The 12969-nt window shown below is 37.7% G+C and overlaps 1 protein-coding gene across 2 annotated transcripts in view; it reads left to right on the top strand.

Moving 5' to 3' along the window:
• Window positions 1–12969, top strand: part of LOC139948263 (adhesion G protein-coupled receptor L4-like) — a 48917-nt gene that overhangs the window by 24119 nt on the left and 11829 nt on the right. For both annotated transcript variants that reach the window (XM_071946371.1, XM_071946364.1), the window contains 14 exons: window positions 1245–1289; window positions 2192–2220; window positions 3536–3727; window positions 5384–5440; window positions 6220–6331; window positions 6647–6775; window positions 7556–7631; window positions 8440–8545; window positions 8910–8959; window positions 9412–9523; window positions 10037–10140; window positions 10500–10605; window positions 11681–11831; window positions 12862–12931. In XM_071946371.1, coding sequence (XP_071802472.1) covers window positions 1245–1289; window positions 2192–2220; window positions 3536–3727; window positions 5384–5440; window positions 6220–6331; window positions 6647–6775; window positions 7556–7631; window positions 8440–8545; window positions 8910–8959; window positions 9412–9523; window positions 10037–10140; window positions 10500–10605; window positions 11681–11831; window positions 12862–12931 — 1339 coding nt within the window. The remainder of the gene's footprint in view (window positions 1–1244; window positions 1290–2191; window positions 2221–3535; window positions 3728–5383; window positions 5441–6219; window positions 6332–6646; window positions 6776–7555; window positions 7632–8439; window positions 8546–8909; window positions 8960–9411; window positions 9524–10036; window positions 10141–10499; window positions 10606–11680; window positions 11832–12861; window positions 12932–12969) is intronic.

The raw sequence follows: 12969 nt of genomic DNA, 5'->3' as shown, positions 1-12969 counted from the left end.
CATTTCCTTTTGCCATGAAGCATTTTTCATTCTGCTATTTTGACCGCCATCAAAATAACGCTGAACTAATTCAACTATGCATGCCTTTCCACTCCTTGCATGTTACGATGAATAACTCTAGAGCTAACCACCACAGCTGCAGCCACAAGGGCTGAATCCTCATCTACGCAACATTTGCCGACAACCTTGGCAGGAGAAACTACTCCTAAAACACATGAAACCGTTATGCCTTCTAACATCAGGTATGAAAACAGAAGAGATGACAGACAAAATAACAGAAATGCCAACCATAAAGACACACCGTACAACTGAGAAGCCTACCTCCAAACCTCGTACAACCCCGCCTACCACACAAACTTCTTACAACCCCCACCTACTACCAGCACCACAACGGCAAAGACCAGCACACAGAGTAAAACTACTCTAAAGACTACGAGTAAAACTACTTTAATGACTACAAGTGAAACTACAATGAAGTCTACAACAAGCACATCAGGTTCCAATTTCATGACACTGCTTACTGCAGAATTTTGTGCTTACGGCGTCCTTAAAACACATAATAGTATGGGCTGTAAGCGTAAAATTCCTTGCTAAGCAGAGCCATGAAGTTGGGCCCTTTGTGAGATTTAGCAAAGAACTGTTGCCTTGTTTATAGCTTACATTGGAACAACACAGTCCAACGACCCACTTCGCCTTATGCCATTGCCCTAAAAATCTCAACTGCGCCATTTTGGGAGTCAATGTCCCTGTGTGCTTTACACAGTGTAGTGCGCATTTTAATTTATGCTTACCATAATTTTATGTGCAATTTGACTCTCATTATAGTAAATTTGTCAGTACAACCATGTATTAAATATCTTTTGAGGGAGTGTCTCTGAAAAGAGACAGATTGGTCTCGATGTTTCAAACAGTAGGCCCTATACTCTGTTTCGAACAGACTTTGCCTTTTCTTTCTGTAGACGAGCAGAGTATACTGTTCGAAAGCGTCGAGACCAAAACCGGCTCTTTTTCAAAGCCAACACTCCCTTAAAAAAAGAGATTTAATACATGGCTGTACCTTACTATTATTAATAGATTATTCTTACTATTCACATACATACCATGCAAACCTTCAAACATCACTTGATTTTATTCTCAATGAGCATGGCAGACAGTAGCCACATGTGACGAAGGTACCAACAATTGAAGCCATTGCCTCATACTTTTTTGTTAATGTGTTTATCTCATCAAATTAATACTTGTAGGAAATGCAACGGAGGGAGTGACAGCGTCGGAAACAACACCAAGTGGTAAGGAAACAAATGAACTGCCATGGCGTGTTGTGGCCAAGTGATCAAGCGCACCGCACCCGAGCTCTAATATGTTTGATCAGTGTAGGTTTGAGTCATCTGGTCAATTTCACAAAGAGTTTGGATTAGTCCTAACTTAGGACTAGTCCTGGGAGATATAAAAAACGTAAGGCTAGTCCTTAGTTAGGACAATTAACTAGAGATGAGGCTATAGTCTTATACTCTATGTGAAATCCACCCCAGGTCTTGACACTGGTGGTGTCCTTTTGGAAGACACTTCACCATTTTTGCTCCGTCCCTCAGATGGCATGTTAAGTCAATGGTCTAGTGAGCTATGTAATGCAAGTATGAGAACCCAGTTACACTAATTGTAAAGAAAGGGGTTCCCTCAGTCCATTTTTCTGGCATAGTTTTGTAAATAGTCTGACAAAGATGACAAAATAGTGAAAAAAAGCTAACATGAGGGATATTAAAATAGCTGAGTTGGTAGAGCGCCGGCACACTCCTGAGGTCACAGGTTCATGTTCCAGCTCTAGTCAATAATTCTTTGCCGCCCGTCCCTGTGTCCTCAAAAGTCTCCTGTTGTTGCTATAGATGCAAGTCTCACATATCGGAATCGATAAAGTGCATGAGTTTAAACTCATGCACTTTATTGGTTCCAATATGTGAGAATTGTTTCCTTCACACATTCAAGTTATTGTACCTGGGACCAAAATGGTCAAAAAAATGTAAGAATATGCAAGACTTGCAAGACAAATAAAGATGGTAGGTGGGGTACACCTTGGTTCAGTTCTGTGACCAAACAATTGTTTTGTTAACAATAAACGCTATGAAGATGAATAATGGTTGTTTGCAGTCACTTAAAATAATGAGGAGTCTTGATTGTGTCTTTGTTTTCACAGATTTAACTCTAGAAGATGCCGTCAATAAGGTAGGATAATCAGGCAAAATAATCTGCTTAGCCAGAATGTTGCTTTGACTTTGGGAAAGTATTTTGATACTCTAATTAAACTGGGCAAGTCTTATGAACTTAATTATCCCAAATAACTTCCGAATCAGACAGGCGCTCAAGAGTGGCGCCAAACCAAATAGATTAGGAGTGACTTGGGGGGGGGTCGACCCAATTAAAATTTTGTTTCAGACAGGCGAACTTAACATCACATTTACATTAGGTTTGGCTCATGACAAGATCGACGTCTAAAACCAAGGTGCTCACAAGTAGTTCCCACCAGTCAATCTTTCGACTTCTAGCGCGTCCAGTCGCTCCTAACTGTTTCAGACGTTTAACTGATCATGTACTTAATTCAGAATTTTGTTCGGCGCGACTCTGGAGCGCCTGTCTGAAACGGGTGTAAGGTTGTTAAAGAGTTTATGAGTTATGAGTTCACATCACTTACACTGGTGTCATGGGTGGGGGGGGGGGTGTATTTTTTCCTGATTTCAGGATTTTCTCAAAAATCTTATTGACCCAAATATTTGTGAAAGAAGTAAAAACAATTTCACACTAGGGACAATGGAGTAGTCCACATTATGTGTCCAAACCTGTAGTGTTATGTATTTCTGGTGATGCACTAAGTCTGCAAACCACCTGATGAACAATTGTATCGTCTGTGAGGTTCCCAGGTTTAAAATATTAAGAGGGAAAGAACCAGGGGTCGATTTCACAAAGAGTTGGGACTAGTCCGAACTTTAGGACTAGTTCCTAGGAGATATTAAAAACGTATGGCTAGTCTTAAGTTAGGACGAGTAACTCATTCTAACTAGAGATAAGACTAGTCTTAACTCTTTGTGAAATCAACCCCAGGTCTGCAAGCCATTTATCAGGAATATTCTTCAAATCTCATTTCCTGCTCCCCCCCTGTTATATTCTTTTGTCAACCCTCTCAACAGAACAGTCCTAGTTGCACTAAGGCCATATCTGAATTGGTGGCTACAGCTAAGGCTATGATTGTTGCGATATACAGTCTAAACTTCAATGCATGGTGATGCGGCTATCTAGCCGTAGCCGTTGCCATTTTAAAAATGGCTAAAGGCCGAGTCACACTGCAGCGATAACGAAAACGGTAACGGTAACGACGCAAAGAAAACACTTTCTATTGGTTGAATTGCTCCGCACAGAATTCGGCCACGCTCATTCAACCAATCGAGGGCATGCATTGTTAACATTCTCAATTCGTTCTCATTATCGAGGCCTGTGTGACCGGGCCTTTACTGCGCCTCTGTAATCCATACCTTTACATTAACAGGTGGAGGGAGCAAACAGTGCCATGGAAGTCGTTGAGGGTCTGCAGCTTGTTGGTTCATACTTGACTGATTATGGTAACCCTTCTGACGATATGATTCAGAAGGACAGGAAGAATATACAGAGCATTCTGGACGCCATGCCACCAAAAATGGAAACGTTGAAGAATTCATCTGAGACAGAGATGGTGTTGGAGGTAAATAAGTTTATCCTGCAGTGTGTTAGGCAGTGGACACTATTGGTAATTACTCAAAATAATTGTTAGCATAAAACCTCAATTGGTAGCAAGTAATAGAGAGCTATAAAACATTGTGAGAAACGGCTCCCTCTGAAGTAATGTAGTTTTCAAGAAAGAAGTAATTTTCCACAAATTTGATTTCGATACCTCAGATTTAGAATTTGAGGTCTCGATATCAAGCATGTGAAAGCACACAACTGCGTGTGACAAGGGTGTTTTTTCTTTCATTATTATCTTGCAACTTCAACGACCAATTGAGCTCAAATTTTCACAGGTTTGCTATTTTATGCATATGTTGAGATACACCAAGTGAGAAGACTGGTTTTTGATAATAACCAATAGTGTCCGGTGTCTTTAAAGGTATTATTACACAGGATTGGTAGAGCTGACAAAATGGTTGCAGACAGTTTTAATGTTTTGTCCCATTATCCATATAATGAAATAACAAGGCGGTAAAAAATTGGACTTAATCCGTTTTGCAAGTCAGGAAAAAATAGTGAAAAGACCACGCACAATATTCAGCATGCAAAAACATTGTCCTTAATTTTGGTGGTAAAACAAAATCAGCTGTTGCTGGGTTTTGGGATTTTCTTTTCAGATACAGTTTTCTTGAATAAGCTTCAATTCAGAGAAAATATTTCACAGAAACAAAACGTTCTAGTATGAACCTCATAATCAGTATGCATTCAGAATAAAATTAAACGATGATGTTTGTACCAATCCTGTATAATACTCTTTGCTAGTCCCTCCTCAAGATAGACAGGAAGGGTCTTAAAGAAACACATTACCTTGGATCGATCGAGTTGGTTCTTTGAAAAGCGTATATAATCGTTTGTTATAAAATGAATATGAGTAGAAGGATATTTTAAAAGTAGAATAATGATCCACACAAGTATCACTCGAAATTGCGTGGTTTTCCCTTTACCTCATCGACAAACACGGTCGGCCATTTATGCAAGTCAAATTTGTTACTCCTATAAATGGCCGACCGTGCCAAAGTAAAAGGGAAACCACACAATTTTGAGGCAAATGTGTGTCGATCATTGTATTTTACATTTAAAACATTTTTCTAATCATTTCTCATCCGGTAAATCGGAGCCTCTTTGCCGAGATGTAGAATGTATTACCTCTGATATATAGCACAAATATTTGAGTCCCTATTTGTTTGCTCCGTCAACAGAATGGCGCATAGTCCTGCCAAACCATCACATTGTCACGTTCTTTTGTCAATGTGCTCAAAGTTATATTTCTTGATGTATGTTGGGACATTTTATGCAGAATTTGCTCAGTGAGAATGGGTCTCGGGTACAGAATGTATTACCTCTGATGTAGCACAAATATTTGAGTCCCTATCCGTTTGCGCCGTCAACAGAATGGCGCATAGTCCTGCCAAACCATCACATTGTCACGTTCTTTTGTCAATGTGCTCAAAGTTATATTTCTTGATGTATGTTGGGACATTTTATGCAGAATTTGCTCAGTGAGAATGGGTCTCGGGTACAGAATGAATTACCTCTGATGTAGCACAAATATTTGAGTCCCTACCTGTTTGTGCTGCAACAGAATGGCGCATAGTCCTGCCAAACCATCACATTGCTACACTTTTTTTTACAGGAATACATGGGCATAGTCAACGATGTTCTTTCAATCAACAAGCAGTATGCTAGCGAGGTTTGAAGACATATTTAATTGTATTTAACTCTTATAGTTTAATTTTCTAATGCAATGGGAATTAACTTTGTTTTATCAAGGCTTGCAATATTCTCTGGGCCCATTTGTTCAAGTCAAGAAATCTTGTTGTGTAAAATTGAATGGTACCACTGTCTGTTTTAATTAAAAGGGGGGTCAATGTCAAATTGAGTTTTGTAATGCACTCATTTTTCAAAAGATAAAGTCCTCATGAAATTTAGGAAAAATTTACAAGTCCCTACCTCATGTTTAAATGGTGCAAAATGTTATTTTATCCGATGATTCTCTTTCACAGAGAAATTTTAAATGTGACATCACCACACCTAACAAATAAATTGGTAGGCCTATGTACAATAAAAAGATAATTCTTTTTTGTGCCTGTCAAAAAGTCAAAAGATCAAATCTATTGCTGTTGTTATTGAATATCATCAATATCTACAGTATAATGATTAGCAAGACAAATTCTCAACAAACAAATCTACACAGCAAAGTTGGTGTATATATAAAGATCTTTTTATGCTGTACATGTTCTAGTGCAATTCAACCATATCTGTTCATTCCTTTGTAATGTTTTTATGAAATAAACCAATAAGTATAGTATGTTACCGCAAACTGGATTTACAAATCAAATTTCAATAATAGTAGTGTTGTCTTCCACCTATTTTTAAGTAAACTTTGAGAAAAGTAACAGTGTTCACTCTTTGTACACGATTTTGGTTATATTTCTTATTTTTGTTTTCTTGTTTTCACTCTTCCAAAAGCACAAGATGCTTTTATCAGGGGTGGACCTAGCCTTTGCTGTGGATAGCATGCTGTCGGCTTACATTAATACAGTGTCCAAAGGTGAAAAAGTTATCCGAAACACTTATGTAGGTAAGTCAAGTTGAAATTGTTTGGGATGCATTCCATTGCAGTTGTTTTTTTTTCTTCCTTTTTTTTTTTTACTTCCTTGGAATACTCCTTGTCAAGACGTTTTTGCTGTCTGAAGATTTAAAGATTTAAAATACATAACAAAATAATAATAAGCAACTTTTTGCTGTTGCAGCCTGAAAAAGGGATGAGAGAGGGGACGATCAACTGGTATTTGTTTTTATTTGGCCTAACTAATGAAATGAAAGCAAGTAAATGAAGTTCTCTGTATACACCACACAAAGTGAATAATGGGAATCAATATGTGTCTTGTAATAGATACCACCTTGTCTGAATCTGTTGGGACTGGCTCTGACATCGTCATGAAGCTTCAGCAAGGATGTGATAGTTCCTGCAACGATTACGACATCGTCGTTGTGATACCAAGTGGCGTTTTCGAGGATTCACGTAAGTAAAAGGTGTTCACTATTGAAAGGTAACTGTCAGAGACCAGAATTCTCACTTGGTGTATCCAAACATAAATGCATAAAATAACAAACCTGTGAGAATTTGGACTCAATTGGGCATAGACAAATAATATTGATAGGAAATAAGGCATGTATCAGAATTGCCTCCTTTTAACTGCTGGAGTAAAGCTTTCTCATATTCATATTTTGGGGTGAAAAACTACCTTTTTTATTTTCCACACAATTACACACCTATAAGCCCCTGTCAGTTACATGAAACCATTTTTAAAAACGGGTGTATTAATTGTGTTAAAGACACTGGACACTATTGGTAATTGTCAAAGACTAGTCTTCTCACTTGGTGTATCTCAAAATATGCAAAAACAGAAGTTGACCTCAATTGGTCCCCGAAGTTGCGAGAGAATAATGGAAGAAAAAAACACCCTTGTCACGAGATGTTGAGTGCTTTATCCTTTATTTTGGGACCTCAAAATCTAATTCTGAGGTCTTAAAATCAAATTTAAATATTTGAGTGGAAAACAACTTCTTTCTCGAAAACTACGTTACTTCAGAGGGAGCCGTTTCTCACACTGTTTTATACTCATCATAGCTCTCCATTGCTTTTTACCAATTAAGTTTCATGCTAACAATTATTTTGAGTAATTACCAATAGTGTCCATTTCGTTAAAGAGTAAAAAGCCTAGACGCACTTCTTTCTATTCTCACTTTTCACAATTTCCTTCTTTTTGTATTTCCATATGGTTGGCTTCTTGATTTACAGAAACTAACAAACAAGCAAGCGCATCAATATTCTATGAAGGAGTCAAAGATCATCTGCCAAAAAATATCACCGGAGAGTAAGTTCTACTTCAAATTTGTTTTTGTCTTCCAGGGGGCAATTCCATTTTATTCCTAAAAAATCGGGTTGATTTTTTTACCAATAATTCACGCAAGATTTGACCGATAATGCCAGCAAGATATGTTCTATTTGGCAAGTAGATACACGCATCATGCTATCGCAAACCAAATATATATTTATACCTCACCATGCAATGCCTCAAATCGTTTTTATATAATCAGAAGCAAACTATGGGGCAGAGGTGGCACATGCCCCCCTTCAATTAATGTCCATGCCTCCTCCCACAGCTGAAATCTTTACTTTTGAGATTAAAACTTACTAGAGAATTTTTTATATTTTGTAAGTTTGAATGTGATCATTTAAAAAAAAACATTTTTTCATTTACACACAGACAAAATTTGGCTCGTTCAAGGAAAATGCAAACAGAAACTCAAATTTTAATTTGCCCCCCTATAAAAAATTGTGCACTCCCTTGTGATCCCTTAAATTTCTAGTTTCAGTGCTAAACAAATGTACACATTTAGTTTTGTAAATTGATTTTTAACCATAAAGCGGTACATTAGTGGTTGTTTAAGAGTTTATGATTTTGATTTTTGGGGTTGAACAAAGAAAAGTTTACTAGAGTCGGACTCGAACGAATGACCTCCAGATTAACGTGCCAGCGCTCTACCAATTGAGCTTATTATTTTGAATAGTGACTCGCTTCACTATTGTACCACAGTTTTATACCATTTGAAATCTTTAGAACTTTTAACGTTTAACATTGACAACTGCCTATCTATTTTCTTTTTCAAATGGACATACAGCAAGACGGAATACCAAGTGGCAAGTTTCCTTGTTGGAGTCAATTTGAATGTCCCGACACCATCGGAGCTGTCAGTTGACATTACCGTCACCATCAGTATTAGCAAGGTAAGCTTGCAGCCTCACCATAGTCACCCCCATTGTGTATGACCCAGGGTTCCAATGCCATGAAGCTGCTTAGTTTGGAAACATTGAATCTGCTAAGCAGAAAGCAAGAGCGGGACTCCTGTTAACGTTAACAAGTAGTGTGGTCCTCTTGTTAACTGTAGGTGGTAACTTATTGTTTGCTAAAACCTATGTTTCCTATTTTGCCCAAAAGGTCTTGTTTTTGAGATTAGTTTTCTCTAAATGAATACTTTCAGTTTGTGAGCCCCTTAATGGCAGAGACATATTATGTATGAGCCAAATTGGAATTTATTCACTTTTAATAACATAACCTACAAATATTTTTTTCCTGTTCTTTAAATTTCAGCTGAATGCTACACAAGAAGCAAAGTGTGCGTTCTTAGACAGCAGTGGAGGGTAATTTGTTTCAATCTTCATCTTTGCAATGTCCCATTCATATCTGTAAAAGCTGGCAGGTTAAATATTGGTCATGCAAAATGTACAGAGAAAACAAAAAGACAAGTTTCCTGACATTCCCCCTTTAAAACATTTCAAGGAAACAAAGTAATATTAATTAATGGGGATGAAACGTTATTTTGAGGGAGTGAGATTTTTCTTTGAAAAAATGAAAATTGGATGTGTGGTTTTGTGGAATGAAATTTTATTTTGAGGTGAGGAATGAAATAATATTTTGAGGGAAGGAAAACACTTAAAGAAAAAGTCATTTTCCATTATGCAGGCTCTGTAAAACATAAAGTCGGTCATTTATGTTGTTAGATTACCGACCCCAAGGCAGGACACTCTGCATTATGATAAACTAGACGTGTCTTGTTTCTTATTTGATTTACTTTGAATGATGTCTGTATTAGGTGGAGCACAGTTGGTGTCTCATCAATAACGGAAAAAGACAACAAGACTGTGATTTGCACCAGCAACCATCTGACTAACTTTGCGGTGCTGGTTTCAACCAGACAACTAGATGTAAGATTTTATTATTTTAAAGAAATGTGTTTATATTACAGCTGTATTGTAAGCCAAAAATTATTTTTGAAAATTTCACCCTTTTGGCTTGTTTCGACTCATTTAGCTTGACCGCATCACAATTACAAAACTTTAACGTTTTATGACTTGAAATATTGATGTCAATCACAGCATCCGAAGCACCCTTGCTGCACCCTTAAAACGTGCCAAGCACATCTTTTTGTGCAAAAGTGCTGGACCCTATGTGACGGTACAAATGTTTAAGTTCTATTTTTTTTTAAAAGGTTTTTACCTTAAAGATGTTGAAACAAGCAATATCTGTATAATTGTTGTAGTGTTGCAGGAAAGAGGGGAGAAGATCAAGGCCCTTAAGGGGCTTTGACAGAGCGTCCCCCTCCCTTTTTGTCTCAATTGCTCCAACATTCCTTGGCATATTCTGACTGATTGAGGAGAGGCCCAAGTGTGGAATTGTTGGTTAAATTTGGTTTGTGAAATTTTTTCTTTCTTTCTCAGATAAGCGTGGTAGATAAAGTTGCGTTGGAAATACTTACCAATGTTGGACTGGCTATTTCCATAACATGTCTCATTCTGACACTAATTATTCTAAATGTTCTGAGGTAAGCTTTTTCAGCCCCAACCATTTTCAAACTGCTTAGAATCCTTTTTTGCTTACACATTTTTTGCTTAGCAGAAATAACCAGAATACCAGTCTCAGATTGTCCATGTTAAATGGTATTGTGGATGGTAACTTTATTCTGGTAAGCATAATTTAGTTGTGCTTAGCTATTTTTTGTGCTCAAGCAGCTCTATTAAAGTCCCATTCCCACTTAAGGCGATCCCCTGGCTGCCGCTTCCCAGGTTGTATCGTTAACTTGGGTTGAGGCTTTTTGTTCAACCTCAAATGAGAATCGCATATTATAATTTGTTAGTACTATTAGTTTAAATAATTTAGATTTTTTTTCTGATTATGTTCTAGACAATTAAACAGCACTCGTATCAGCATACTGAAGCACACTGCTGCTGCCTTGTTGATTGCTCAGATTATGTTCATCGTGGGAGCTTCAAATCTTAACCAAGTGGATGTAAATATATAATATAGGTTTTCAGGTTATTTTTTGGTGGAAAAGCAGCCTAATATTTCAGGCCTTCGTTTTGAAGCAATTTTGCCTCATTCATCATTCAATTTCCTTGTTGAGGCTTGTCAAATTATACAGTATTTTAGCCATTTCTTTTTTGTATTAACTAACCTGGCATGAGTGTACAAATAAATACATTGTTTTTGTGTCAATGGAAAAATAAATCTCATAAAAGCTTATGAAATTTAACACTTTACTCTAGTAATTGTTAATCTCAAGTGTAGATTTGAAATGGGGGAGGGGCACGTACATCAATTGGGAGGGGGTACGGGACCCCTGTGCCCCTGTCGCATGCAATTATGTCCTCTATGCAATACTATCCGGAGGACATTCTTGCATATGCAATAATGTCGGCCGGATGTTTTTGCATATGCAATTGGTCTGCCCGGACGCTGCTGCATAATGCAATTGTGTCCGCCCGGACATAATTTGCATATGCAGTTGGTCCGCCCGGATGCTGCTGCATAATGTAATTCTGTCCGACCAGGCACATTTGCATATGCAGTTGTGTCCGCCCCCGTGCAAATCAGTCCTTGTAGCATAAACGCCCTTGGTCGATGGAACACGTTCGCCATTTTTTACAAGCCAAGTACATGTCATGAATGACATGGGAAATGTTCAGCCGTTGGGTATTCGCTGCAATCATAATAGGTGAATATTCATGCTGCATAGTACGTAGCTTGAGTGCATTCCTGCTTGCTTATGCGCACACATACATGAACAGTCATGTACATGTTCACCGGACGATTTTTGCATAGCCCCGGAAACGATTGCATATGCAAAAGTGTCCGCAGCGAAAAGTATTGCATGGCGAACACAATTGCATCTGACACCCCCCTAAAGTTCGCCACAGATAATAACTAACTATTTATCGGTGGTTTCCTTTACAACTATTGGACATCAGTTTGGTTTTTCAACCTGATGACCACCTGGCAACCAAGGTGTTCAGTCGACCAGACAATACTCAAATCTAACATGCAAATGGCATTGTTTCTTTCTTGTTTGTGTGTCCCACTTACAGGGACTGTGTACAGCAGTTGCTGCTATGCTTCACTACTTCTTTCTGTCCACGTTCTGTTGGATGTTGATCCAAGGAGTGCAACTCTACATGAAAGTCCGTCGTGCACTCAAGGGCAACATTGATATGGTCTACTTCTATGTATTTGGATGGGGTAGGTGACTTCGTGATGACTTTAAAAACAAAGTTTAAAAGAAGTAGTAGGCAGTTATTTGTTTACCCCTTAGAGCCATGGTGCTTATCTGTATGAAATCTTGACAACTGTATCTATTAACTGCAGACAGTGGTTTTGGAGGGTTGTATATAACCCTTTCCCAAGAACAAAAAGGGTTTTTGACATAATCAGCTATTGTTGGTATAATAATAATATTTACACAGCATTTATAAAGGCGCACTAAATCTGGTGTAAAACCATTCAAAGGCATAGTGTATTATGCTGGAGCCTTTAGCATAAAAATTCCAGTGTTGGTTTATAAAATTAATTATATTTACTGCATGTGGTTCCTCTGCATTGTTCTTATTCCTTTTTGATTCTAAAATCTATTCTGTGATACAGAATAAATAACAAGGAAAGTTCTCAAAAAACAATATAGGCTTATAAAACTAATTATATTTACTGCATGCGGCTCCTCTGCATTGCTCTTATTTCTTTTTGATTCTAAAATCTATTCTGTGATACAGAATAAATAACAAGGCAAGTTCTCAAAAAAACAAGTTTACACAGCAACGAAAGGATATAAAATACACGTGGAGTTACTTCAAGCTGAGTATACATTAAAGGGAAGGTACACGTTTGGTAATTACTCAAAACAAATATTAACTTAAAAACTGACTTGGTAACGAGCATTGGGGAGCTGTTGGTAGTAAAAAACATTGTCGGAAACGACTTCCTCCGAAGTAATGTAGTTTTGAGAAAGAAGTAATTTCTCACTAAAATAATAAAAGACTTCTAGCTGGAAGTCTTTTATTCCTATCTGAAAGCACACAAATTCATCCAACAGGGGTGTTTTTTCTTTCATCATTTTCTTGCAACTCCGATGACCAGTGAGCTCAAATTTTCACAGGCTTGTTAGTTTATGCTTATAAATGATGAGATACACCAAGTAAGAAAACGTGTACCTTCCCTTTAATACCTTACCACCAATGCCTCAAAACCCATTTATACCTGTGTTTTCTTTTCACAGGTTTCCCAGCCATTGTTGTGGCCATCAGTGTGGGTGTGTCCCACACAAACTACAAAAACGCCAGTGGTGTGTAAGTAGAGTGATTGTAACATTAACCCTAATTCATTC

The sequence above is a fragment of the Asterias amurensis genome, chromosome 1 (genome assembly GCF_032118995.1).
Source record: "Asterias amurensis chromosome 1, ASM3211899v1".
NCBI classification, from domain to species: domain Eukaryota; kingdom Metazoa; phylum Echinodermata; class Asteroidea; order Forcipulatida; family Asteriidae; genus Asterias; species Asterias amurensis.
This window is presented reverse-complemented; position numbering and strand designations above follow the sequence as displayed.